Below are 27,330 nucleotides of genomic sequence, written 5' to 3'. Positions count from 1 at the left end.
GACATACATGTGTGGTGTGTTACCTTGCGCTCTTTTTCCAGCCTGAACACCTTGGCATTGAGTTCATTTACTATAGTACAGAAGTCACAGTCAATGAAGTACATGTAATATTTCTTAGCTAAATTAAACATATGTAACATTTGGTCAGTGTGCACTGACCAGTTCTAGCATGGTCTACCCCGGCGTCTTCGAGGAATTTGACAGAAACGGCAAGTTCCCCATTCTTCATCTACAGGAGGGAGAGAAAGTCACTGGGTCAAACTTATATTATTGCTTCTTGAGATACATACAGATGCAAGGATGGTTGTTGATATACATGGTGTAGATCAGTATATAGCAATAACAAGATTAAACACCTTGAGTATGGCCTGAAACGTTTGAAGGAGATGAAGAATGTTCTCAGGAGTTTTATTCTTCAGCTGCCAGTCTTGTGTCTGTGAAGGAAAACATTTGTTTGATTTTTTGTTATTATTGTGTGATGCACATTACGTGCCCAGGCGAAAAAAAATTATTAAGGAAAAATATAACGGGAAATATAGAAAAAAAGAAACCAGAGAATCAGCATCTAAGATTTAGGGGAGAGGTAGCAAACTTGTAAGCATTTCAATTAAGCAACCATTCCATTCATTCATTATCAGTGCACTGGATCATGTCTGGATAGTCAAATGTAGAGCGCTTAGACCAAAAATGTGACAGTGTTTCATGGACTCACTGAAGTTTAGATGACAGACAGCACTCACATTTTTCATCTGCATTAACTTCAAGGATGGCTTTATGCAGATGTAAGGCTGCTGTGTGACACATCCAGGTCAACGGTGACCACAGATGGAGGGGACAGGTCGAGGCAAAACTATCTGATAGATCAATCTTGCAAGGAGGAATGAGATATAATCTGAACCCTGAACAGTGATATAGGGTTGGCCGGAACGTGGTCTTTATTTGAGCAACAAGTCACAGCATGTGTAGTTGGGGGTTAATCCGAGCAGAAGACTGATGTGAATTTACAACTTGTGTGGAGTGTGGACTGTTACCATAATGAACATGTCGAAGACCTCGTCCACCTGGTCTTTATCACAGTCAAGGAGGGTCGCGGGGTCAATTCCCGTCACTTTGTCCCACTCAAGAGCAGCTGACATCTTGGCACTAGCGTATTTGTAGAGATTTAACCAACAACTGAGCGGACAGCTCGGTGCTAACTACAAGATGTTGCTGTTAGCTGGTTAGCTAGTAAGGGTACATATACCGTCTATGTCTGGGAGCTGAGGCTCCACATAAATGTGGGACGATGTTCAACGTTAAACTCATTGTTCCAGAACATGTCACGATAAACTCAGCGATAAAGCAACTCCGCTCGTTTCCGTAAATAACCTAAATAACATGTAAACGTCACAACCGAGCGCCTATTGTATTGTATGCTAGCTCTATATGGTAAGGTTAACATAACACACGGAGGCTTTACGCTACGAATGGAAAAATAATTAAAAAAAAACTACTGTAAACATCCATCCCGACACTTCCACGCAGAGAGGGAAAGACCGTGGTAGCGGTAGCTCGTAGAGGCACTTCCGGTGTCAACAGAAGCTGCCACCGATCCGTAAAAGCAGTTGCCTCTGATGCCACACTGCCTGAGAGCAACTAAAGCTGTTTGTGATTGATTCAAGTTGATATATACTGCTTTATGAAAGTGTATTAGCTCTCAGTGGGTTGGACTCCAAATTAATCAAGACAAGGTCCACATTTATCAGATCCATATGCATGATCTGGGTGTCTATGGATAGATAGGAACTCAAACACTGTATTCCACGTATCAGTTACAGTGTGACTGATAGTGTGCCGGAGTAAACTGTTATAAACCAGGGGGAAATGTGAATATTTAAACCTCCCTTCAGTTCTAAATAAGATGATGAATTACTCAATGCAATGATGCACAGAGATGCCACTGCTCATGGATACATGTATTGACTACAACTGTACCAAAGTAGAGTGAAATACCACAAAGCTTTTAGTAACGGTCAGACCAGGATCTATATACGTTTATATTTATTATCTCTGGACTGAATACATGTATTCAGAGTTTGTGTGTTACAAGACAGCAAAGAGAGACTCACAAAATGTTTCTTTACGCAATTGCATAATCCATTTACAGTTTTATTTACAATCAGAAGTTGACTTTGGCCCAAATGTTTTCCTTATGACAGGATCGCATAGCCTTTCTCCAAGGACTCTCATTTAAATAACATAGCATCCATATGAACATTTAAAATATACTTAGTGTTACTCCTTCAACGTTCACATACTTGTTAGGAGTTATGAGCTTCTATGGCTTAAAAGCATCAGTGCATGGACTAGACAAAGGACAAACAAAGCTGTACACAGCTTTTGGGAGAGGCGGTGGTCTAGTGGCAGACACTTGGGACTATGGGCAGAGAAGGTCTCTGGTTCGTCTCTGGTTCGACTCCACGGAGAGACAACAAAAGACGAACCTGGATTGATCTGTCCAAAAATCCAAGAGTCTCCCTACCCTGTCTAGTGCTCCTGAGCAAGGCACCTTACTCCCCCAACATCTGCTCCCCGAGCGCCGTACCTGGTCGCTCACTGCTCTGTGTGTCCTGCACCAGATGGGTCAAAAGCAGAGATTACATTTCCCTACCTGCATGAGTGTGCCTTTGCATGTCTGTGCATGTGTTTGGGACTAATAAATGCATCTTAATCTTAACAACAAACAGCTACTGACCTAATACTTTAATTATTTATTTCGGTACGAATATGATAAAGACACCAGTCAAACAAAAGGAGCCTGTTTCACAATACACGTGGAGAAACACAGATCAATTCATCTTGGAGCTCAGAACAGTAACACACTGATAAACATCTTGGATTAAGTCGCAAACAGCGGTGATTGCCCTCAAACAAAATCGCGGCAACTGCCTTTACAGATCGATGGCAGGTTCTGTTGCCACCGGAAGTGCCCCTACGAGCTCGCTGTGTCTCCTTCCAGTGACGCTTTGGCTGCTGCTAGGTTACAGCTGACAACAGTCGGCAAAAGAAGCGGTCGCTAAGGAAAAGAAACCTCGTAAAAATCAAAGCGTGCACTCTCATAGGGAACGCTCGCCGCAACGACCTGGTAATGTGACATCAAAAGCTATAAGCCGTTAAACTTGGTCTTGGTCTTACATTCGCTTGGATTTCAAAACAGCACCCAGACTTTTGACCCTAACATTTACCATGCGCGGTCACCTCTGCCCCGGAAGTGGTACCGATGCAGCGTCTGAGTTAGCATGCACAAAGTTGAACTCCGCTAGATGAATTGTGTTTTTTCATGTGTGTGTGAGAAACCATTCCAAGTGCTTGTGAAATCACCCCTGTCTGCTCTGCTTAAGACACGGTGAGTGTGGGGGTGGGGTTGGGGATTCGAGAAAGACTTGAAATATTACACCCATCTTCTTCACTCGGCTCAGATCAAGCTAGTTAGCGTTAGCTGCTAAATTAGCTTTACTGTTAGCTAGCGGTGTGTTGCAGAAGTCACTGGAGGAAACAGAACATGCTGCAGGAGTCTCCTCGTCATGTCATGATTCAGTAATCGACTAGTAGGACTGTGTATGTTATTCGTTCAACCAACGCCTGCAGTTAGAAAACTACTTAAATCCTTTAATATTCATTAGCAATGGTTTGTGGTTGTCATCTAGAGAAACCATCCATTGCTTTTGCTGCCACTGTACTGGACCGCTTGCTGCACTATTTGACTTTTCAGCTTGTATCCCGACATTTGTGACGTTTTGCCTTGTTTGCCTGCAATCGTATAGATCAACATTTTCAAAATTGATTCATCCACAAGCCAAAGCTTGTATCAGGATAGCGAATTATACATTTTGTCGGAGAGAGGGGTTAACTGTGACATCAGATATTTTAAATCATAATAACATGGATTTTGGGAAGCTAGTTCAGAGAAGCAATGGGGGATTTGGGAAACTGAATAATAATGCTGCACAAATCATTTGAAGAAATGCATTGTTAATAGAATTGAACTGTTTTCAAAGTATCAGTCCAAATTCATAATCATGAAAAGGTGCCTGTTTAACACATCTTGATGTCAGATAGTTCTGATTCATCAGATGTCTTTACGTCTTTTTCCTGGACAGTGATCAATGACGGCTTTGGTCAGCCATGGCTGCCGTGTCATGGAAGGAGATGCTACTTTTGACTGGACTGGTGGTGGGATGTTACTGGAACAGTCTGGCGTGCGGCTTTGCGTTTGATGATGTCTCTGCAATCCTCGACAACAAGGACCTTCGACCGTCAACTCCTATCCGCAACCTTTTCCTCAATGATTTCTGGGGTACGCCCATGGCTGAGGTAAATGATGGTTCAGCACACACCACTGTCCTTTAATAGTTAAGGCCTACTTTTATTTAACAGTTAAAAAACACAGTTTCGGTAAAAGCACAAGTGATGTTTCTCTGGAATTTGATGAGGATTGGTAAACAAAAAACAATCCTCAACAATAGACAAATGTTTCAAAGTACATTTGTCAGTTACAACCTCCTTAAATGAACATGACCTTGTGGTTAATTTGAAGAATCACTGAAAAGCGTATCCAAACATTTGTTAGCTTTTATTATCTCTATTGTTTGTCAAATTGTTTGCATATGTTAGCATAAATATGTGTCCCACTACAGGAGAGGAGCCATAAGTCCTACCGACCCCTCACCGTATTCACCTTCCGGCTAAACTACCTCGTCAGTGAGCTGAGTGCAGCTTCATACCATCTGCTCAATGTGGTTTTACACGCTGTGGTGTGTGTGCTTTTCCTGCGAGTGACCCGATTGTTCCTGGACAGGACTTTCAGCTTGGTGGCGGCTCTGCTGTTTGCTGTGCATCCCATTCATACCGAAGCTGTAAGTGTACTTTGAAAATATAATGTATGTTATGGCAAAAAAACTACTTTGCATTAGAAACATTGTCAAGACAAAAATGGTTAACAGAAATCACAGTGACTGCTGCTGTGTTAAATCACTGACTTAGCTTTTAAATTAGAAGATTATTTTCTGATAAAACGTCCACTGGAATGGTCTCATTCGTGATCAACCGTGGCAGACTGCACATCGGGAGCACAGGGACATTTTCCGGTGGCCTGATAGTCTTTATTGCCTTGAACTGGTAACTTAACCAGCAGTAATAAAGCAAGCAGGAATGAGGTGATGGACCTTTCGAATCCACTTATCTGCCAACTGAGGTAGTGACGTATCTCGTTAATGCACACAGTAGCCAAATTATATCAAAGCTCCGCTATCTTAGATAGTTGTAACAGCTGTTCACCCGCTTCTAAGTATTATAACAAGTTGCGAGCAGAAGAAATAGAAAGGTGCAGAAGAGAGGGAGAGAATTAAGAAGATAAAAGCTCTTGCCTCAGATGCAGCTAAATACTGCGAAATAAGAAATATGTTTGCTAGGAAGGGACCAGGTCAGTCAGGTGACACTCACACTGTGACTGTGCAGCAGGCTAAATATAGCCCCCAGCAGATCAAAGCGACCTTCCTGTAAATGGGATGTCACATTTGTTCAGTTTGTGAATTCATGAGTGAATTAATGAGGTAACATATTAATATATTAATATAATATATTAGACTGAAGTAATGCTAAATAATAAAAGTTATGGTAAAAAGAAGTGTGACTGCGTATGAAACTATTTCAGAGAAAACTGAAAGAACCAATGATTTCTCATTTAAAATGAGACTGAAACTTTATATTGAAGGAAAAACTTCAAGCAACAAAATGTTGTCATTAATTTCATGTCCTTATGACAGTTCAGCAGCTCAGAGTCTCACTCTGACCATATCAGGACAAACTGATTAAGTAAAAGTCCTTGGAAATATCATAACTGACTGTTTTGGTTGTGGCAGAAAGGGAGATTCTATGGCTTTTTTACAATAATGACGTAACTGTAAGACATTCTGTGCCACCTACTTGTTTACTAGTGTGTTAACCGTTACATTAGCAAATAGGGTTAGCCTACAAAATTAGAGATCTGGCGCTTTGCGTGAAAAGCGTGGCATGGAAAAGAGTCAAATTCCCGGCCTGAATTATTCACCCAGTCCGCCCCTGGTCTCCAATGTGATGTATTCCATTAAAGTAATCTGTGAAAGATCAATTTGAAATGGAGTGAGAAAGGAGAATCAAGCTTGTGATGTTTGTTGGACTTTTCCGTTACACTAACAAGTGTGGTTTTCTTGTCAAAAACCTTTTTTATTTCCAGGGAATTCAAGCTCATTTATCTTCAGCTTCAAGTGAGGCCCCTGTCTAAACTGAAATCCTTTCATCAGTAATGTCCCACCAAACTGGAAAGATTAGGATTATTGGAGGAATGCTCTGGCTTGGACTTAATATCTGCACTGCAGGCAGCAAACATTTGCTTCGCAGATCCATTGTCCACACTATCGATGACTTGTGAGCCATTCTCCTCTTTGACTTTCCACGTCCACTTGAGCTTAATATCGACATAATGTATACAAAACACAACGTTTCTGGTGTGTTTCAGTTAACACGTTGAATCAGTTTTAAAACATCCATCTACGACTGTATAACTGAATATTATCACTCACCATCCACTGAAATGCAACAAATCTTAAATATATTGTACAGAATTGAAGAGCCAATGCATCAGGTTAGGAAACAGGGGTGCTCCTGTTAAGATGCTAAACAAACATAGATATGAAGCCTGAAATGTATAGTGGAAAAGAGAAAACATGCATTCACTGAACAGTGGATGAAGATATCACTTGTACAACATTGCAGATGGACAGGTGGCTGTATTTTTGTCCAAATGAAGCTGGATGTATGCTTTATATTCAGTATCAACATGAAATATGTCCTACCTAATCAACAACAAATTTCTATTGTTTTTATATGATAGTCAAAAAAAGATATAGAGGTAAATCAACTGTCCACATGAATATTTGTAGATTCTGCCCTTTGTTGCCTGTTTGGGTGCTTTGAGCAAACCTGATAAAAGCCTACCCTTGCGCACTGTGGAATTTGTTGGTGTGCTTGCTATGAATTCACTTATAGAGAGTAAGGGAATCACAGTTAAAGCATTCATCAAGATCTCTTTGTACATCAGTGGTTATTAAGAGCGATTTATAGTCGGGTTGTACGCATGCACGCAAGACGCGCAACAAAGCCCTCGCGTGCCCTCTTGCGGCTTGTGTGCGTCCGCCAATTTTTCTTACTCTACGACAAAGCGAGGCGAGCTTCACGCAGCCCGCAAGGCTTGTGATTGGTCTGCTTACTACATCCCGTCAGGAGTTGAGTTTCCGGTTTCATGCCCCATAATACGCGGAAATCACAGAAGATTTAGAGGACCAAATAGATGAGCAAATAGATGAGCAAATAGATGAGCACTTGGCAGAAGAGATCCGAAAGTATGACCACTTGTATAACCCGTCACTGACTGGCCAATTTGTCCGCCAGCAATAGGATATGAGTAGCCGGAGTGGCGATGTAAATAAACACTCGACGAAGAAGAAAAAGTCTCTTCTTTGTCTGTTTTGTCTTCGACAAAAAACGTTACTCTGTCTAGTGTTCTGGCGGGGAATTGCTTTGCAACACGCGCAACGCGTTAGAGAAGCATAAACCGAAACAAGTCCGTCGATGCAGCTGCGTGGCCTTCCGCTGTTGCAGTCGCAGGACTATAATTCAGCCTTTAGGCCTCCTTATCAGACGATGAAAGTTGCTTTGAGCTTCATTTAATTCCTTAAATATTATTTATTTAAAAAAGACTTAAGATAAAGATTCTTATTCAAATCAGAATTGACTTTTTTACAGCTGTTGTATCACGGATTGTTATCAGGATCATGCAGTTGTTAGAACTTGAACAGAAACCCAAATCCTTTTCCTTATTGTTGATCATTTGATGTTAATCTCAGTTTCTTCTGTAAAAGGCCTCTTCCCCAATTAGGACTTGTAATTCATCCTATTCAACATAGCTGAACAGATGACCAGGCCGGATCTGACCAGGGCAGAAAAACAAAGAAAACATTCTGCTTCTTGGGGTGGAGTGCTACTGTTACACAGCATGCACCACTGCACCAATCTTCCTCATGGCGTTCTGTAGTCTATGAATCCCCGAGACTTCTTAAATGGAAACAATTTGCCTCACAAATGAGCCCTTAGAGTTAGTCCAGCAAGTGTCCTTTATGTTATCGCTGTCTGGAATCTTTCTCTGAACGGATCATTTGTTTTTGAGTTATGCTCCAAGCACTGAAGTTTCCTTCATGATAAGTTAGTACAAAGAGTCTCTGTGTGTCCCCATGGCTCCCTCTGTGTGTTTTTATGGTTGTCTGTCTTTTTGAACGGAAACTTCAGTCTTTTTTAGTATCTCCAAGTACCTTCACATACAATTATTTATTATACTCCCACACGGTGTCTTAATGCTCTAAAATTCGCATCATGGGAACCACAAACTAAAAGCAGCAAACCAATGTCTTTGCAGTCGGACAGAAAATGGGATTGTTACTCTTAGGAATTCCGCCAAATAGAGCTAACTGCATTCAGCTTTCATATCACTGTGCTGAATTAGTTTTGCTAGACTGTTGAATCAATTTTAAGGCTGTCTGTTGGCAGATGTTGGACTGAACAATCCTCAGATTTCATCCTTAGCTTCATGGCACTGGTGAGAACTGGTATTAACTAGCAATCTGATCACATATGGACAGCAAGTACAGATGTGAATGTACCCAAGATGCATTGAGGATGGAATTTAGATCCTGTCACTAGGATCACATTCAGAGGTTGTCATGTGGCCTCATTCATATAGCTGTGTTAATACAAATGTGCCCTGGGCCACACATGAAGGAGTGCATACTCAGCTGACTTCCTCTGACCCCAATGAACCCAACATGTTTTACTTGTATGTTTTTCACATATGTTGATTGTATTTGTGACCACCACTTCTCTCGTCATGTCACCTATACCAATGTCTTACAGCGGTCACTATAATGAACTACAACGATGTGATTATTTCTCAGTTTCTGTCCTTGTATCAAGATGGCAACTTTATCAAGGGGGCTAATGCAACATTTTGGTTGCTCAGTAACATTTAAGAATAGGTAACAGACATTTCTGTTTTTGCAGCAGTCAGTGACTTATTTTCTTACAATGCATGTGCCTTGTTAATTTTAGATATAAATACCTTTTTTCTAGGAAGTACCAGCCCATGTTTCATACTTGGGTTGGTCTTAAGTGAAAAACACTTGTAATAATAGCCTTCTCTATTATAAAGTGCTTTGTAGTATCATTTTTGGGACCTTATGTTATTTCTTCCACACGAGGGCAGTCATCATTTATACAAATGACAGACAAAGCTGTCAAGAGAGCCTACTTTATGGATGTATATGTGCTTGTGATCCGCTTAGATGATTGACCTCAATCAACCTGTATTCACAGCTGTATTCTATATATTGGTTTACTCAAGGTGTATCTGGAAGTTCCTATTGTAGGAACAGATTTTGTCATTGACATTTTCCTAAAGGTTAAGTTAAGTAAATTAAGGGCTGACATACTGACTGCTTTCTCTTTATATCATCAGGTCACAGGTGTGGTTGGCAGAGCTGAACTTCTCTCTTCAATCTTCCTCCTGGCTGCATTCCTTGCCTACACTAAATCAACAGGTGCAGACCACTCCATTGGTAAGTCTATTACTGCTCATTTATCTATGTCCTATCTACAAGATATACATGGATCATGTAAGTTATTTTCTCTGTGTGCCCTTCAGTGAAAACATTTCAAGGCAGAAAAGCAAATCTGACATTCCAACATGTGACTCTAGGACATGAGTCTTCCTCATTCTTTAAAAGGCAAAAAACTACAGACAAATGTTTGTGTGAATGAGGATGTTTGTGGCAACAGGAGTGATTTGAATAGGATCAAACATCCGGCTCAGAGGAAGGCCCATTCAGTGTTCATTTTTAATTTTGTTTATGTTAGGGATTCTGTGCTTTACAGAGATTAATGAAATAATATGTACTGTGCTCAGTGTTTTAAATTCTTATGCAGTTATACTTGATTTCCCGTGAATACCTTTTTTTGACTTTGAAGTATCAGAAACTTACAAGCAAATATTTGTGACAGAAAATGTATCTTACTTTGTTTAATAATCTGACTTGGTTTAATACACTTTTTCAGTTACAAAACGGGCACTGATTTGATTTGCCAAACTCAATTGAATTTGGAAGTTATTCCAGACGCTTTACTTTTTTTTACATCTTCCTGGCATTGTTGTAATTTCGAAGTCTGTCTCCCTTTACACACAATGATATGGCTAAACTGTTATTTTCTAATATCTTTAAACATATAATGGATTTTACAACCAACATTTACACATAAACGTATGTAAAATAAGCTAAAACAGACCAAAAAGATTAACCATGAAATTCTCTGGTTTATTTGTATTTATATGCACTGTTGAGTAGATCACCTGCCAAGTGTGTGTAAGCACTGATCTTCATATACCTGAAATCTCTTTAAGCTGTATACAAATGAAAATGCTTGTTGTTAAAGAATTGTCTGTTATTTATGAATATTGTTCTCTTTTTTTCAGTTTGGGCACCCATCGCTTTGACAGTAGTTTTAGTCGCTGCAGCAACACTGTGCAAAGAGCAGGGAATCACTGTCGTTGGCATCTGCTGTGTCCATGAAGTGTTTGTTGCACAAGGGGTAAGGCTCCTTAATCTCTGTTACTCCTTGTTCCTGTTGGTCACACTCGCCACATGGTTCTAGCACATATAATTAGCATACAGTTAGTTAAAGATTCAGTGTGCAAGATTTAGGTCAAGGGGATCAATTGGCTTTGAATATAAAATAATCCTGGTGATGTTTTCACTTGTGTAATCATCAGATTTTTGACAAATTGTAGTTTTCTTCACCCTAGACAGTTTTTTACACTGTCCAAAGTGGACAATCTAAACACCTTTGCAAAGGTTGCAATGTGATTTGACTTGTGATAAATAATCATTAAAGTTAAAGTCTTTCTGCTTTGGGTTCGCTGCTAACATCGACCCCATACAGTGCAAAAAAATCCACCTAGCTGTAGACGCTAGGACCACGGACAACTCCACAGCCCTAGCGAGAGGGCGCACGCACACCCAGGGAGCCATTAGTTCAGTTATCTGTGTTACGGAGGTTTTCTGGAAGCTGGTGAAAGGAGTTCTCAGGCAGCAGCTGATGTCTCATGCAGCAGCATTTAATGTAGACTTGATGCCTCAAGGAGACCGAATGTACTGTTGGCTGGTCCTTTATCTATAATCTGAACGTGGATAGTGCTTAGAGAGAGAACTAAGTATTTTAGGAATTAGACAGGCACTCTTCTCTTAATGGTGTACAGATATAATATACACTATATACATAATATATAGTGGCATATACAGTAATGTGTTAGGATGGTCAAAAATCCCTCAACAATCTGAATATCTTTAATTTATTATGTAGGGCAGCAGGGCTCCATCTGATTGGTCAAATATATTTACATGCAGAGTGTGGATGCATGGCACATGAAATACCATTTAATGCTAATGCTAATACAGACATTCATATTTAAGATTATTTGGGGGATTAATTGTACCTTAGTCGCATGGCAAATTCGATTTTAACTGTTGAATTGACTTTTCCTTCTTGCTTTTATCCTAAATGCTACTCTTAGTTTACCCTGCCCATGCTGTTGGACACACTGCGGCAAGTTGTGCAGGGTAAAGATGGTTTTCCCTACGCTCTGCTGCAAACTCTGCTGAAGCTCATTGTCCTCGTCATCAGCACACTGCTGCTCGTCATCGTCAGGGTCCAAGTCATCCAGTCACAGCTTCCTGTCTTCACCAGGTGGGCAGCATTTTATCATCATAGGCTTCAAGTTGTTGCTGTAATTATATTCTGTCTTTTGATATGTAAATCGTCCTGGTTTGTTAAAGACTGTATCTAACAATATCAGGCATTTATCTAAAAAATACACTGAAAGTGAGCTTTTCACTACACGTTGTGAAGTGAATATTTTTTGGAAAAATTTTTGACCTCATTATCAAATCCTCTAGCTCTTCAGCTGTTGCAGTTTTCTGGACAAAGTGAAACATTAGTAGATGCTAGGCAGTGGAATACAGTCAAAGTCATGGTTCTGAATGTAAATGGCTGGCAGGATTATAAACAGACATTAAAGGGGACATAACCCTAACCCTAACCCTAGCCTCCGAGAGCATTGTTCCTCCACACTGGACTCTGATGCTTCCCGGTTGGTATGCCACATATCCCTGCAATTCTGCTGTTAACACGTGTACAAGCAACCATTCCAGAAAGCGCTGCAACTTTAAACACAAACTAGCAGCAAGCTAGCGATAGCTCGCTGCTGCTACCCGTAAGGCATCTAAAGGCCAAATTATATTTGTGTTGCACGGACGCACGCATGCACGCAAGACACACACGCCCCTTTCGAGCCCTCTGGCGGCTTGCGTGCGTCCGCCAATTTTTCTAACTATACGACAAAACGACGCGAGCCTCACGCAGCCCGCAAGGCTTGTGATTGGTCGGCTGACTTCATCCCGTCAGGAGTCTAGTGTCCGGTTTCATGCCCCACAATACGCGGAAATCACGGAAGATTTAGAAGAACGAATATGGACCAAATAGATGAGCACTTGACAGAAGAGATCCGAAAGTATGACCACTTGTATAACCCGTCACTGACTGGCCAATTTGTCCGCCAGAAATAGGCTATGAGGAGCCGGAGTGGCGATGTAAATAAACATTCGACGAAGAAGAAGACGTCTCTTCTTTGTGTGTTTTGTTTTCGAAAAAAAAAGGTACTCCGCCTAGTGTTCTGGCGGTGAATTGCGTTGCAACATGCGCAACACGTTTAGGAAGCATAAACCAAAACGGATCCGTCGATGCAGCTGCGTGGCCTTCCGCGGTTGCAGTCGCAGGACTATAATTAGGCCTTAAGTGGCCACAGCGGCAGAGACACAGGCCCCTCACCTGCACGTCCCCGGGGCAAATACCGACACGTCCACCAGAAGCCAGCCGCTGACGTGGAGCCAGCAGCCCGAGGACAGCTACCCTGCTCCCCGGCTGGTTAGCTTCCCCCCCTCGGCTATCTTCCCAGCTAACACCCGCCGCCCCGAGCTGAGGAGGGAGCTCTGGCTCGTAATTTACCCCGGTCGACAGCTCTGCTCCTCCGCCAGATCTCCACCTCCATTTCATAATCCCATTCGACGCACTCTAGCATATCGTTTCTGACATAGAGGAACCACAACAAATCGCGGGAGTTGTTTTTTTCTCAGAGTTTTTGGGACGCTAGACATGCCAGATACCCAAATTAACGTTTAGAAGCACTACATTAGTGGAATTTTCATAATATTTCCCCTTCAAACACTTATGTGCGATTATGTAATAGTTGACATAATGTTTGTTTATTTGATTAAAGTAGAACATCTCCCCATGGCTCTTGAATTGCTGCAGCCGATGGATGTGACTAACAGAGCTACACTTATTTTGTAGTGCTGCATGAATACACACATTGTACATTTGCATTGAAGCTGATTTCATTCAGTGCCTTTATATCCAGAACTTACAACAAGCAGCTGTGTGGAGTTCAAAAGCCAAAATATTCCCTGTAATCCCCTTACACAACAGTAAATGAAGCTACCATGTTTTTTTTTTCAATTTAGTGTATTTTTTCCTGAATAGACACCATTAAGGACTGTCCGTATTTAGCTTGTGGACCGTTCCTCTTATGGGCCTTAAACTTGGCATCTGTATTGTTAAAGGGGTAATTCACCCAAAAATTTAACTTCACTCATTATCTTCTCAACACTATACCCGATGGAGTTGCTCGGTGAAGTGTTTGAGTCCACAAAAGCCTTCTGGAGTATCAGAAGTTAACTTTGTAGCTGCCGAATCTGATACTTAAAGGATAAAAAAGCTAATAGCAAAAAATCACCGTCGATCTTTCTCTCAATTCAGTTGGTCTTTATAAGCAGCAACAATCACAAATGATTATGAAATAAAGACATACAGTCTCTGTTTGTATGGAGGCAGAGCTGTAAAGGGTATACAGAAAATGCTCAGTATTTATATGAAGTATGTGACCAGTTAGAAGGCTATGCCAGTGGCCAAATGTTAACGGTTTTATTGGAATAAATATTTATTGCACGTAAACTATGAACACTATGAAGTTGTCTGCACAGGATGCCACACAGACACAAACTAGTGAATTTTCCTTGAGAAGATAACATTCCAGACAATTAGCCGCAATTCACTAATCCCCTCCCTGTAATCCTAAAGCTGTCTCCAGATTGTCTCCGAGAAATTCTTTGCTGAAACCATAACACGACCACATAATATGATAATCATCTTTCCAGTTGTGATTCATTTCCAAACTGGTGGTCCTGTAAAATAATTTGGGAATCCCAATTGTGCTAGAGCAGTCCGGATACGTATAGGGGCTGGAGGTGACTATCTTGAACACCAAAGAGAGAGATATATGAGAAAAGGATGTGTGGATCTCACCTATCAGCTGTATAGACTAAACACAGTCTTAATACACATTTTAGATTATACATGTCCGTTGCCAGAGCCTTCAACATGTAGGATATATATATATATATATATTTGTATTTCTGTGTCATTGAAGTTGCTTTTATTTATTTATTTATTTATTATTATCCAAATGTATTAGCTGACCCTAGATGCGCTTGTATTAATCAATCAATCAATCAATCAAATTTTATTTGTATAGCCCATATTCACAAATGACTATTCATCTCATAGGGCTTTAACAGGGTGTGACATCCTCTGTCCTTAACCCTCAGCAAGAGTAAGGAAAAACTACAAAAAAACCTTTTAACAGGGTAAAAATATGTAGAAACCTCAGAGAGAGCCACATGTGGGGGATCCCTCTCCCAGGACGGACAGAAGTGCAAATGATGCCACGTGCAGGAGAACATCATCAATAATCAAAGTCTCTAGCAGCATTGATGAGGGTAGACATCCCGAAGGACAACCCCAACATGACATGCCAAGCAGTCCCGCTGCAAGCACAGTCCATGCTCAGCAACCATCTAGACCACGATCCACCATCCAGACCAGACGCCACTCCAGTCCTCAGTCACCGTCCACCGACGCCCACCAGGAGGACCCATCACAAGCCACCACCGCGGTCCTGGTCGACCGCCCGTGCCCAATGCCAACGCGCCAGGTCCGCCACCAGCACCACGATCAGCCCACATGACTCAGAATCCGCCACACTGGATCCAACACTGCGACCCCCGGTGCGCGATCCACAAACCGCAATCCATGGTGCGGCCACAGAGGCCCTGGATCTGCGGGTGATAAAGCAAAGGGATTCCGGGGAAGGGGGATAGGGATGGAGAAGAGGAAGGAGAAGCTATACCCTAAGCAAACTGTCATAACAATAGATAATTTATGTATTTAAGTTTACTGACCTTTTGCTTTACCAAAAAAAAAATGCATTGATCTTGCAAAACAATGAGATTTCATCTCCTAACTGGTGTTCTTGGGATTATGATTCTTATGATGAGTTTTGCGGGCAAACTGATGACAATGGCGATGTGAGGGTATCCTGTACCAGATTAAATGTGAAAAATGTAAACAGTAAGATGCATTATTCAGATGCACTGAACGAAAACAGCTATAAATACTGAATGTCACGCAACTCAATAGTGGTGTGGTGAGACTGTCCCCACTTTCAAGAAAACTATTTCAACATGAAAATCTTGTTGTTAAACAGAATACAAAACCCTATATTATATGATTAATGTGGTTTAAACCAGATGCAACCAGCAAAATGTTCTAACACTAACATTTTGTGCAAGCATTTGAAAATACACCATCCTGCTAAGCACACTATGCTGTGTGCAAGAGTAACAGCTCAGACATTATCAATGGACAAGCCTTGGTGGTTTTGCCAAAACTAGAAGGGTAGCGCACTGTCTGTGTCTTGATATATTATAAAAGATAAGTTGTCCTTTCAAGTTGGGGAAAAATTGTATTTCAAGGGCGTTCAAATCTGCCATACTAGATCTCTAAAATAAGATAGAGGGGTGCAGACTTCCTACAAGGTTTTTCCCTTTTAATCATCCAAAATTAGGTGACTCTCTATATTCTTATTTGTCCTGCCACACAATGAACCAAAACATTCTTTACACCTCTCATAATAACCTTTAATAAATGGAAGAATTCTCTGAATTGGTGTTTTGCGCTGTTGCTGCATTGAATAAGCTGTATGCAGTTCTACTTGCCATCTGCTCACTCACGCTATCATCCTGACACTCTCAGCTGTAGTTGAGCGAGTACCCGGAAGTGGCATGCATTGCAGTTCTCTCTCTCATGCAAGAACTTATCATTCACTCTTTAAGGCCTCAGTATGCTTCTCCGAGTCCGTTGCGGACTGACGGACAGACGGATCGGACGGACCCTTTTTGATTTATAGTTCTACAAGCCTTTTTGTTGTGAAAACAATTCACCGCCAGAACAGTAGATGGCGCAACTGAAGTCGAGCTTAGAGAAGCCTACCTCATGAGGTATATAGAAGAAGTCCACGCTGGTTAATTACGTCCTCCCGGCTCCTCACACACAGTGAACGATGGCAACTATCAGAAAAAGGATGTTGATGACGCGACAGTTTTTGCTGAAATAAAGTGACACCCAGCGGGTCAAAATGCTTGTGTTATCATGTCTTAACGCAGCGGTTCCCCGGTCTTGTTTCCAAACTGCGTTGCTAATTCAACAGCTGCAACAGCTTGAAGCTACACGGAGGCAGCTGGCTTCCCCCCAGCTTCCACACACAGTCAGCAGGGACACCCGATACTAACTACTACCAAGTGTTTGCTTCTAACCTGACGGTGTTTGAGAAACAGTGTCATGACAGCCGTGGGATTAAAATCAGCGGGTTTTTGCGCTGTTCCCACCGCAGTTAGCAGGGTGGCTAGCCCGCTAGCCCCGTTATGAAAGTTTGTTATAACCGTATGTGACCGTACACACATGCCGTAAGTGGTCTAACCAGCCACCGTCAGCCGGACAAAGCCGCTGGCTTAACACACTTGTCACATTAATCATAGAGTCGTAGTTGTGATTTTGGTTTATTTCGATGTAAGGAATGGAACAGGAAGTTTCCATTCCGAAATGCTGGCGTTAGCGGACCAATCACAGCCAAGGGCTATCCGTGGGCTCTCCGCCATTTGACGTGTAGTTAGAAAAATGAGAGCTGCGCGAAAAGCTCTCCGAGGAGCCGCGGAGAGGCACGGAGATGGCGTTCCACGTTGGAGAAGGCGGTCCTATCTGTCCGTGTCCGTCAAAACGGAGAAGCATACATTGGCCTTTAGTTTCTGTACCTGTCGTTTGGAAACTGTTGCGCTTCAGAGCGCATACAAATGCACCCTGACTACCGCAGTAGATTGAATGAGTTCTGTGGGAAACGCTGCAGAGAAAGTGAAACAAAATTCCTGGATCCACCAAATTATTCGGACCCATACCAACTATTATGGATTCTAACCCTGACCCATAAGACAGCCATTCCAGTGCCATGGAAATTCATACAGTCGTTTTTGTGTAATTTAACTAACGGACAGACAGACAGACAAACATAACAAAAATATAACCTCCTTGGTGGAGAAAATATTTTAGTGGTATTTTTTAAATCATTATTGTGTTCTATAGTCTTTCCCTTTTCCCACACATATATAGTGCCAGTATTCCTGCTCTACCCAGCGTTAATGGTGGGATTGATTTTTTTTCTTCTGTTTCTTCTTGCAGATTTGATAACCCAGCGGCAGTCAGCCCCACTCCTACTAGACAACTCACTTTCAATTACCTACTTCCTCTCAATGCATGGCTTCTGCTGAATCCCTCAGAGCTTTGCTGCGACTGGACCATGGGCACAATCCCTCTGGTGGAGTCACTTGTAGATCTTCGCAACCTGGCCACCCTGGTCTTCTACACTTTTCTTGGCCTGTTGGCCTATTACAGCCTGCGCAACAGACACAGCTCTGCCAAGACTGTCATCATGGTGAGTGGAAGACTTCATGGCATTCCGATACAATTTACATATGGTTAAAGGTTGGAAGTTAGACTGCTACATTGGTTAGTATGTTACAGTCCAGATGCTGACCGAGCTGCTTTTGTAGAATCTGTAGGATATTGACCAGACATGGGCAAAGTACCCATGTCTGGTTGGGCTTTTTAATCAGGCCCGCCGAACTTGTCCAAATATAATAATAAAAAAAAAAAAATTATAAAAAATGTTCCAACTAACAATTGAGTAGTACCTAAATGGCACTTACTTATGGCACTTTGTAGTTTTGCTTTATTTTTGAAGAAGTTGTACTTTCTAGATTATTGTTGGTCTGGGTTTGTACCCTCGGGGTTGAATGCAGTTATTGTGAGTCGCTTTGGATAAAAGCATCAGCTAAATTAAATTTGTGTATAGGGCTCGAAAGGGCACATGAACTGAGGGTTTAACACGGAGTGGACAGCAAAATACTTTTTCATCCAATCGAAGGCTGTATGCCTGATATGCAGAGAAACTGTCGCAGTTTTCAAGGAGTACAACATCAGCCGTCACTTTGCTACGAAGCATGCTAACTACGCTAGCAATCAGTCAACATAAGAACGGCTACGGCTCAGAGGTTGGCAGCTAATTTACAGTCTCAGCAATCAGACAAACTGCGATTCAAGAGTCAACTACCAAGGCAAGTTTTTTGGTGGCATTCAAATTAGCAAAGGCTAGCAAGCCTTTCTCTGAATGTGAGTTTTTGTTAAATTGCCTTCTAAATAAATGCTTTGCTACTTGTTAGAGGCCAAATCCTTTCATGTAGTGATTTTTCCATGTCATTTATATTAATTCACAAAGAAACACTCCATCCATCTGGTCCTGGCCCGGCCCCTCTGTCAATTTTTAGAACCCATTGTGGCCCTCGAGTCGAAAAGTTTGCCCACCCCTGATATAGGCAATATTTTATAAAAAAAGTTTACTTTCAAATCAAGCAAAGTAAGTTAATAAAATGACACGCATTAGGGTTATAACTACCAGCACAAACGAACAGAGATAAAGCATGAGGAATAAATGAGTGTTGACTGCTCATTGTGGCATGCAGAAATAGAGCATTGTGGAATATATTGCATAAGATCATACTGTATCAACCTACTTGGCATCATTGCAAGTCCACAATCTGTCTGAAATTGTTTTGGATAAGAGTTTTTTTTATAACATAAAATAGCAGTAGTTGATAGTAGTAAAACAGCAATTAGAAATAAAGTACATAGACAAATCTCTGAACTTTTGTGTTTATTTAATAGTGGATAACATGGACTGAAGTACTATTTTATTGTCTTTCACTTAGGCCCTGTCTTTGATCGTCCTTCCTTTTATTCCTGCATCCAACCTCTTCTTCCCTGTGGGTTTCGTTGTGGCAGAGAGGGTACTTTATGTGCCCAGTATGGGCTTCTGTGTTCTTGTTGCACATGGGTTCAAGATTGTCTCGCATAAAGGGTGAGTACTCGTCCAAAATTATGATTCCCTTTAATTCCTTATGATGGTAAAACGAGCAAACAACTATAATGTGTCTGTTGTGCAAACGCTTAAAACTTACTTTCCTCAGTTGTTAACATGTTTTTTCTCTAAGCAGTTGTTACTACAATGTTAATGTTGCCCTTTATTTTCTAAAATGAGGTTCAGACATTACTGCATACAAACGAAGTAAAGCCATTGATAAAAAAAGTCCACGGTATACCCTTACTGCTCATGCTCTGAAATAATGCATTTGAAATTTTCCTTTACATTTTCCTTTGCAGTCACTTGAAGATGTCCTGGTTGATGATTGGAGTGCTTTTAACTACACATGCAGTGAAAACCTTCAACAGGAACTGGGACTGGGAGTCAGAATATACTCTGTTCACCTCTGCCCTTAAGGTAAGATGGAAAGAATTTTGGCAGCATTGCCAGAATCAGGTGGCCCACCTTACCGGTTTAGCCTGGCCACTCTCCAAAGTTAGAACATGTCTCTAATTACCTTATGAAATACAGTCTTACAAAAGACTAGACTTTTCGATATAATAACGATGTGTCAGTTTTATTTTATAACAAACGGTACAAATAATTCATTATGTTCCTTAAACTGTCTGTCACCTCAGGTTAACAAGAACAATGCCAAGTTGTGGAACAATGTTGGCCATGCTTTAGAGAACCAAAATAATTATGCAAAGGCCTTGCAGTTTTTTCTCCAGGCCTCTCGTGTCCAGCCAGGTAAGGAACGTAAATCAGGTATTTATAAATCATCTCACTGTTTTACCATTTGGGTAACACACCTAGTCAAACCCATTCAACTCCTTAACTCTGCCAAGGAGTTAGTGTTTTCATCAGCATTCTCTTGTCTGTCAGTTAGCAGGATTACACAAAAGCTACTGAGTTGATTGGTATGAAAATTGTGAGGTATGTTGTTAGACTTGGCGGAGGTATACAGCCTTCTACTTTCTTTTTAGGGAAGAGATTATTATGAGATTTCACATGATGTGTTTCCTGCAAAGGAGCCCCCCAAGCTCTTTGAGGCACGAGGCCAGTTGAGTCTGTGGCCAGATGAGTCTCTGCTGAACTGAGGCAGCTCAGTTCAGCAGAGAGATGAATGTTTGGATAATGTCTTTTAAAGTTACTCTGATAGTTTTCACACTCTTTACATTCTAGATGAAGAACAGAAATGAAAAAAATTGTATTTTAATAAAGTTTTTTTTTTACAGTAGAATTAGACTGCAGTTAATGCGAGTGAGAAGCTAAATCATAAGTGAGGCAATCTCACCTGGCAGGTAGCTCATTGAGGTCTTGACATTCCACATGTGTCTGAGGTTGCGAGTTCAAACCCCAGGTTATATACAATAGCTCTGAAATTGCCTGGCCCCGACCTATCACTGCTTATAGCGGCTAAAATGATGCTTGTTGCAATGCAGTTCCTCTCTGATGTTGATGGCTTATATTGCCCATGTTGTGCCATGTATCATGTACAAAACATGATGTGGATGTGTTAACCAGTTTTTAAAACTTAATTTTGATTAGAGGGAATTTTAAATATGTATTTTATATTATGCACAGTTACAGGCAACCTCCCTGCGTCTATATTTTTCCTGATACTTAATATGTCAGGGGGTCTGTCATCAGCTGAGACAGGCACACTTTCGCAATTTGATTAACAATGTAAACCGTTTTTGCAGATGACATTGGTGCTCACATGAATGTTGGAAGAACCTACAAGAACTTGAACAAGTCCAAAGAGGCGGAAGAGGCCTACTTGGTTGCCAAATCCCTCATGCCACAGGTATGTCATCATGTTCAATCAGGCAAAGCGACAACTCTTGGTCATTTTCATGCTTCCTTCTGTGCACTTGTTATTTATGATGTGGAAGTCAGGTTTGTTATATAAAGGGGTGTAACACCTGGCAGAGGTACATTTTTGCTAAAGGTAAAGTGTTATATATCCACAAAATGTGTTGGTTTATGCAGAGAGCTGTGCCTGTCCCAACTTGTCTTAACTTCTTGTTTTGTTTGTGGGTGTAGGAATTTGTCTGTCAAAATCTGTCTTGGCCACTAACTTGTCAGGTCAACTGACAAATGCCACAGCACCCTGCAATTTATTATACACCTCTGGGTGCAGCTCTCACTTAATTTCTCGTCTATTTATCTTTGTAAAATTTTCATACAAGTGCTATGAAGGATAACTGATACTAACATCCGGCTCCATTAAGATAAACAGTGGTCATAGTCATGGCGGTTAAAGTTACAAAGCACAATCAACATTGTCATTTTGTTTATTTACTTTAAAATCCTCTGTAATTCTCAGACTACAGTGAGACTAATGAATTCTCACTCTGGTCATCAGGTTATTCCTGGTAAGAAGTATGCGACTCGTGTGGCTCCTAACCATCTGAACGTTTACATAAATCTGGCCAATCTGATTCGGTCCAACGAATCGCGTCTAGAAGAGGCCGACCAGCTCTACCGACAAGCGATCAGCATGAGACCAGACTTCAAACAAGCATACATTAGCAGGCAAGATTCCCAACTTTGTACCCATCCCATGATATAACAGCCTCTGTTGTGTCTATACATACATGCACACACAATTACATTCACTAAGTATTTAGACCTCTTCACATTTTATATATTTTGTTATGATGCAGTCTTTCTCCATAATGATTAAGCAAAAACAGAATTATAAATTTGCATAGTTGTAAATGAAATGAGGACAAACGGAAATATCACATAGATGTAAGTTTTCAGGCCCTTTGCTGTGATGACTGATATTTATACAAATTCTTTCAGTCTTCAACTCTCCACTGTTGGTAAATTCAAGGTTTCACAGTTGACAGAGGAAAAAACCTAATCCATTGATTGCATCAGACTAGTCTTTCAGTGGACAGGCTTTACAGTACATCATCCCATAGTGTAAAATAATTGTCAATCTATGACTTTATTTCTTGAATTTGGCTTTGTCTCAGAGGGGAGCTCCTACTGAAGATGAACAAGCTCACAGAGGCCCGGGACGCCTACCTCCGAGCCTTGGAGCTTGATCGTGCCAATGCTGATCTTTGGTACAACCTGGCTATTGTCAATATTGAAATGAAGGACCCTTCAGAGGCCCTGAAAAACTTTAACCACGCCCTGGACCTCAACCCACGCCACAAGCTGGCGCTCTTCAACTCAGCACTTCTTATGCAGGAGTCAGGTGAGTGAGGTCTGCAGTGACGGCGTGAATAGTGTAACTCAAATCCAGTCTCCAGCTCGAGTACTAATAGTAATCCTAATGGAAAGTATTCTTTCCTCTCCTTTAAAGTCTTGTAATGTGAACTGCAGCTAACAAAAGGAAATAACATCATATTCACCTTCAGGGTGTAGCCAGGTTCTCAAGAACTGCCCTTTGTGCTCCGATGAACCCTACGTGCACTGAGGCAATAGCCAAGTTTCTGTCAGGGAAAACTTAAATGATTTGTTAAAACAACTAAATAAACAAAGAGGTGAGTCATTTTGGTAGAAGTTTTTCAGATGCTTGTTTTCCATCACTCTCACCTCGCGACAACTCTGAGACCAGTCATTCTTGATATGATGTCATCTCAGGTGTAAAGGTTTGCCTCAGAGTAGCAAACACTTGATTTATTTAAGCCAGTAAAAAGAGACACAAGCTGATTGATAAGTATTTTATTATTCCTCATTATGTTCTGTGTTTGTCACTAATGCAGCTTGCTTCCTCCATCAGATTTTATCTTTCAAACCAGGAAGTATCACATTCTTTAAATGTGTTCCTTTTTTCCTCGAGTCCTGAAATGACTCGAGCGTGGTTGCCAAATGAAACGCAGCATTGTCTCAGATTTTCAGTGTGAAAGAAGAAAACATGTAGAACATCACCCATACAGTTAATATGATTCAATTTCTTTTTACATTTTCATTGCATTCTCCAGTAGCTCTGCTTTGTGTAGGCCATTTGTAATACTCAGCTATCTCTCAGATGACAAATCACATGACAAATTATGTTCAACAAAGGGTCACTTAACAGCTGCAGCACTACACCCATTTCCTACAGCGAAGCTCTAATGGACAACAGTACAAATGCTTTGCAGACACTTTTTAAATAATTATTCAGCTGGATTCTTTGTCACCCACTTCAGATAATCTTTTCTGGTATTCTAGTGGGCTGTGGTGAATGATGATTTTATCCTCATCCCTACCTCATCCCTTCTTCCAATTAATCTATGTGTTCACCTTTTTTATAATCCCACAAATTGCCTGTAGCTATAATGGAGGTGTACTGCTAAACAGAATAAGGTTCTGAACAAGAAGCAGATTTGTATTGTCAGTTTTTCCCTCTTCAATGTAATAGGGGAGGCATCATTATACCATGTGCTTCGAGATCATGCTTTGGCCTTTCTTTGACCTGAACTGTAACATATAACCAAACCCTGACGTTAATTATCTGTAGACATTTAGATAAATATCAGTGGTCGAGAGGGAATAGGCCTGTCCAAAAAGTTAAATGGAGTTTGCGTAATTCATCTTAATGTACCATGACATATATTCCTAACAATAACCATAACCAAGACATTAGTTATCTGTAGACAAAGTAGATGGATATCATTAGTGGATTTGGGATAGAGCTGTTTTACAGGTGAAGGCATTTTTACGACCTTCTGGCAAGAAGCCTGCACAAGCTGAGTAAAGTGAATAGTGCCGAGTTGCCGTTGTAGCATAAGATAGCTGCTTTATCAAAACTGTTATTTTTCTGAATTACTTTGCCAGGCATTTGTATCATGACTGCCCCCTCAGGACGTCTTTGCTCGCACGTTTCCTCCATTTTCGTTGCAAACATGTCTAGATTTATAGGTCGGGACAAGTTCCTCCATGTGAAAACGTTTTCATATAATACATGAAGTCCCTAGTGGGGATTATAAAGACAAATGACTAATTATTCTGTGTGTCTGCATCCTCTGACAGGTGATCCAAAGTTCTGGCCTGAGGCTAACCGTCGATTCCTCACCTATGTGGAGGAGGAGCCTGAAGACGCCAACGGCTACTTCAACCTTGGTATGCTAGCAATGGACGCCAATGAAAATGCAGCAGCCGAGAGGTGGATGCGCAAAGCCATCGGTTTGCAGGCCGGCTTCCGCAGTGCTCTGTTTAACCTGGCGTTGCTTTACTCTCAGTCCAAACGCGAGATTAATGCACTGCCTGTGTTGGACGAACTGCTGCGCCACCACCCGGAGCACATCAAGGGTCTGATTCTGAAGGGCGACATCCTCATGAACCACAAGAAGGACACAAATGGAGCCAAAGCCTGCTTTGAGCGCATTTTACACATGGACCCCACCAATGTTCAAGGCAAGCACAATTTGTGCGTGGTATACTTCGAGGAGCGTGACCTGCCACGGGCCGAGCGCTGCCTGGAGGAAACACTGGCCCTGGCACCAAACGAGGAGTATGTGCGTCGACACTTGAGCATTGTGCGCAGTAAAATGGCTGCCATGAGCTCAGCAGGGCATCCGCTTACTTCAGCAGAGGGAGCCACTGTGACAGCCAAGGAGGAAGAGCTGAGCAAAGTCAAGGAAGTGATTGAGGAGGTTGCTGAGGGTGGGGAGGAAGGGAGGGGTGTTGATGCTGTTGGAAATGGGGCTGGGGATGAGAAGAATGTGCGGAAATCCTCTGTAGAAAGCCTCGGCGGTGTGGGCGTGGATAAACCAGAGTCTTTGGACAATAGCCAGTCTGACAAGCGGACTAAGATCAAGTCCACAAAAGAGATTACAGATATAGAGAAAAAAAGAACAGCTGCCTTGAAGAGACTAGAGGAGATTGAGCGCATATTAAGTGGTGATTGACATTTTTGTTTATAGCTGGACTACTTTTATAGAGCTCTTTACGCATTCTTAATCAATTGCCATTTTATTTGATTTAATCATGCAGGGCCGCTCAGCATGATCTTGTTTTTTTAACACTGATTGTGTAAAGAAGGGAAATTGTTATCTGCACATGAAACTAATAATAATAAGCACAAAGCCAATTTGGGATAATCTATTTAAAGCTTAAGTCATACGTAGATGGCAGTGTGTGTGTGTGTGTGTGTTTGCGCTTTATATGAATGTGATCTCACATATCATAGGTCTCCAGCAGTTATACGTATTTTTCTTCTCTTTTTTTTTCAAATGTGTAGTCATTGTTTATCACTGGATTTTTCTTTTCTATTTGTTCACTAAGATTTGACTCACTTTGTGTTATTGTCTTTAAAAACAGAATGATTGTATCATGAACAATTAAAGGAAATGATGTGTTCCCCAGATTTCCTCAAGGCAGGATGATATCTGCAGAGTCTGTGTCTCTAAATAACCCAAACCACACTGAGAGCAAAATAACCTGTTACCACATCAACCTCGAGGCTCACGATCCATTTCAATGTCTGCAAATATTTATTGATCTTTCCTGCCACTTCCTGTCGACTACATCATCAGCCTGTACGCTCACAGCTGCCTTCACTTCAAAACTGGATTGTGATCCCATTTAAAGACTATTATTTCATCCCTTTGTCACATTACCTAATTGCATCTCCATGTCCGGCTGGCAACCTTTAGACACTGCAGCCTTATTGTGTTTTTTTCCCCGAGAATGTTTTCTTTTTCTCAGTAAACTGCCCCACTCAAAAGTCCTTGACCTGGGAAACGCCTATTTAGTGTGACCGTCAACAATTATGTACTCTCATCCTCAGCGTCAGGCTTCATCATGTGTTCTTTATTTTCCTTCCACATCACAGGAGGAATTTTTACAGCACATTTGTGGGAAACAGAACTCCTCCTTCATCCTGCTCCACAGTAGCAATGATGTGTTATCGATCTGGTACTAAAATATCATTTGGATTTTTCAAATTTTTAGGTTTTTGTACTGTCCTTTGTATCCAGTTTCTTCAATATTACCACGCTTGAGTTAATAAATACTCAGCGTCTCTCTTGTAGTCACTCCCAAAAGCTTTATCCAAGTAAACAAATTAAAACTTGAAATAAACTCAAAACTTCACAAATCCTTCCTGTTCCTGTTTGCGCTGGCTTCTCTCCTCTGTCACAACAACTCTGTGTTCCGATCGAAAGAACAATTTGTGTTATTGCACATATGTGTGGAGCATAGCAAAGGGGAGCCCCGATGAGCTGTGAGGCAGGTCCGTTGTGTTTAGCTCCTCAAACCCATTTCAAAGCAAAATGAGTATGACTGTTTCTTCCTTGTGCGCTGCTGTGAACTTTGTCACAGCTCTCATGATGTTCCAGTTTTTCGCTTCAAGGTGTAATTATTAGTTTTCAGGTCAATGGTTATGCTCAGCGCAATTTTCCGAAGTGATGTTAAGGAAAGAACACTAATAACTGTCACTTAGGAGCCTTGCTATGTATTGACCCGTTTAAGTCCTGAAATTCTATGTACATATATTTACAGTGTTCTTTTCATCCAGTGTTATTTATTCCTTTTTATATGTACTGCAAATGCTGTCGCTGATTTTGTTCACCGATGACAGAATGCCTTGAATCCATGGTGCATTATTTTGTCACTGCTCATTTTTCCCAATTACTCTATTACATGTACTTGATAAATCAGAAAGTCTGGCCCAAAGAAGTAGGTACAGCTTTTAGGAAGCATTTGGTTTGCAACATATTCTTTGTCACATCATTTTGCTTTGTGAATTACTTTTTTTTGTACAATTTCAGTTTAGTTGTTTTCATGCAATAACCCTTGGTGGTGGGGGTCTAGGTTATTAAATAAAGTGAGATGACAACTCA

At 41.2% G+C, this 27,330-nt stretch overlaps 2 protein-coding genes across 3 annotated transcripts in view; one reads left to right on the top strand and one right to left on the bottom strand.

The window, feature by feature from the left end:
* cep290 (centrosomal protein 290) overlaps positions 1-1,543 on the bottom strand; it is a 50,468-nt gene extending 48,925 nt beyond the window's left edge. The window contains exons 1-4 of one of the 2 annotated variants that reach the window (XM_062389425.1): positions 1,032-1,543; positions 357-434; positions 160-229; positions 24-70 (exon numbers count right to left, since the gene is read on the bottom strand). In XM_062389425.1, coding sequence (XP_062245409.1) covers positions 24-70; positions 160-229; positions 357-434; positions 1,032-1,136 — 300 coding nt within the window. In that variant the 5' untranslated portion in view covers positions 1,137-1,543. The remainder of the gene's footprint in view (positions 1-23; positions 71-159; positions 230-356; positions 435-1,031) is intronic. The other variant, XM_062389426.1, reaches the window with a different exon arrangement.
* Positions 1,544-3,226: 1,683 nt separating this feature from the next.
* tmtc3 (transmembrane O-mannosyltransferase targeting cadherins 3) lies at positions 3,227-27,330 on the top strand. The gene is made up of 14 exons (XM_062389884.1): positions 3,227-3,385; positions 4,140-4,353; positions 4,677-4,895; positions 9,584-9,683; positions 10,595-10,710; positions 11,693-11,865; positions 17,803-18,055; positions 19,389-19,537; positions 19,840-19,957; positions 20,179-20,290; positions 21,247-21,350; positions 21,912-22,081; positions 22,531-22,757; positions 24,518-27,330. The coding sequence occupies exons 2-14, from the start codon at positions 4,165-4,167 to the stop codon at positions 25,393-25,395; spliced, it is 2,808 nt and encodes a 935-aa protein (XP_062245868.1). The 5' UTR covers positions 3,227-3,385; positions 4,140-4,164; the 3' UTR covers positions 25,396-27,330.

This window comes from Platichthys flesus, chromosome 6 (genome assembly GCF_949316205.1).
Source record: "Platichthys flesus chromosome 6, fPlaFle2.1, whole genome shotgun sequence".
Taxonomy (NCBI): Eukaryota; Metazoa; Chordata; class Actinopteri; order Pleuronectiformes; family Pleuronectidae; genus Platichthys; species Platichthys flesus.
The sequence above is the reverse complement of the archived record's forward strand: the minus strand, read 5'-3'. Positions and strand labels throughout refer to the sequence as shown.

Coding starts and splice junctions, on each gene's coding strand:
- tmtc3 (XM_062389884.1), top strand. CDS start 4,165: ATGGCTGCCGTGTCATGGAAGGAGATGCTACTTTTGACTGGACTGGTG. Junction 11,866..17,802: donor CAGCTTCCTGTCTTCACCAG/GTGGGCAGCATT, acceptor TTCTTCTTGCAG/ATTTGATAACCCAGCGGCAG. Junction 19,958..20,178: donor TGTTCACCTCTGCCCTTAAG/GTAAGATGGAAA, acceptor CTGTCACCTCAG/GTTAACAAGAACAATGCCAA.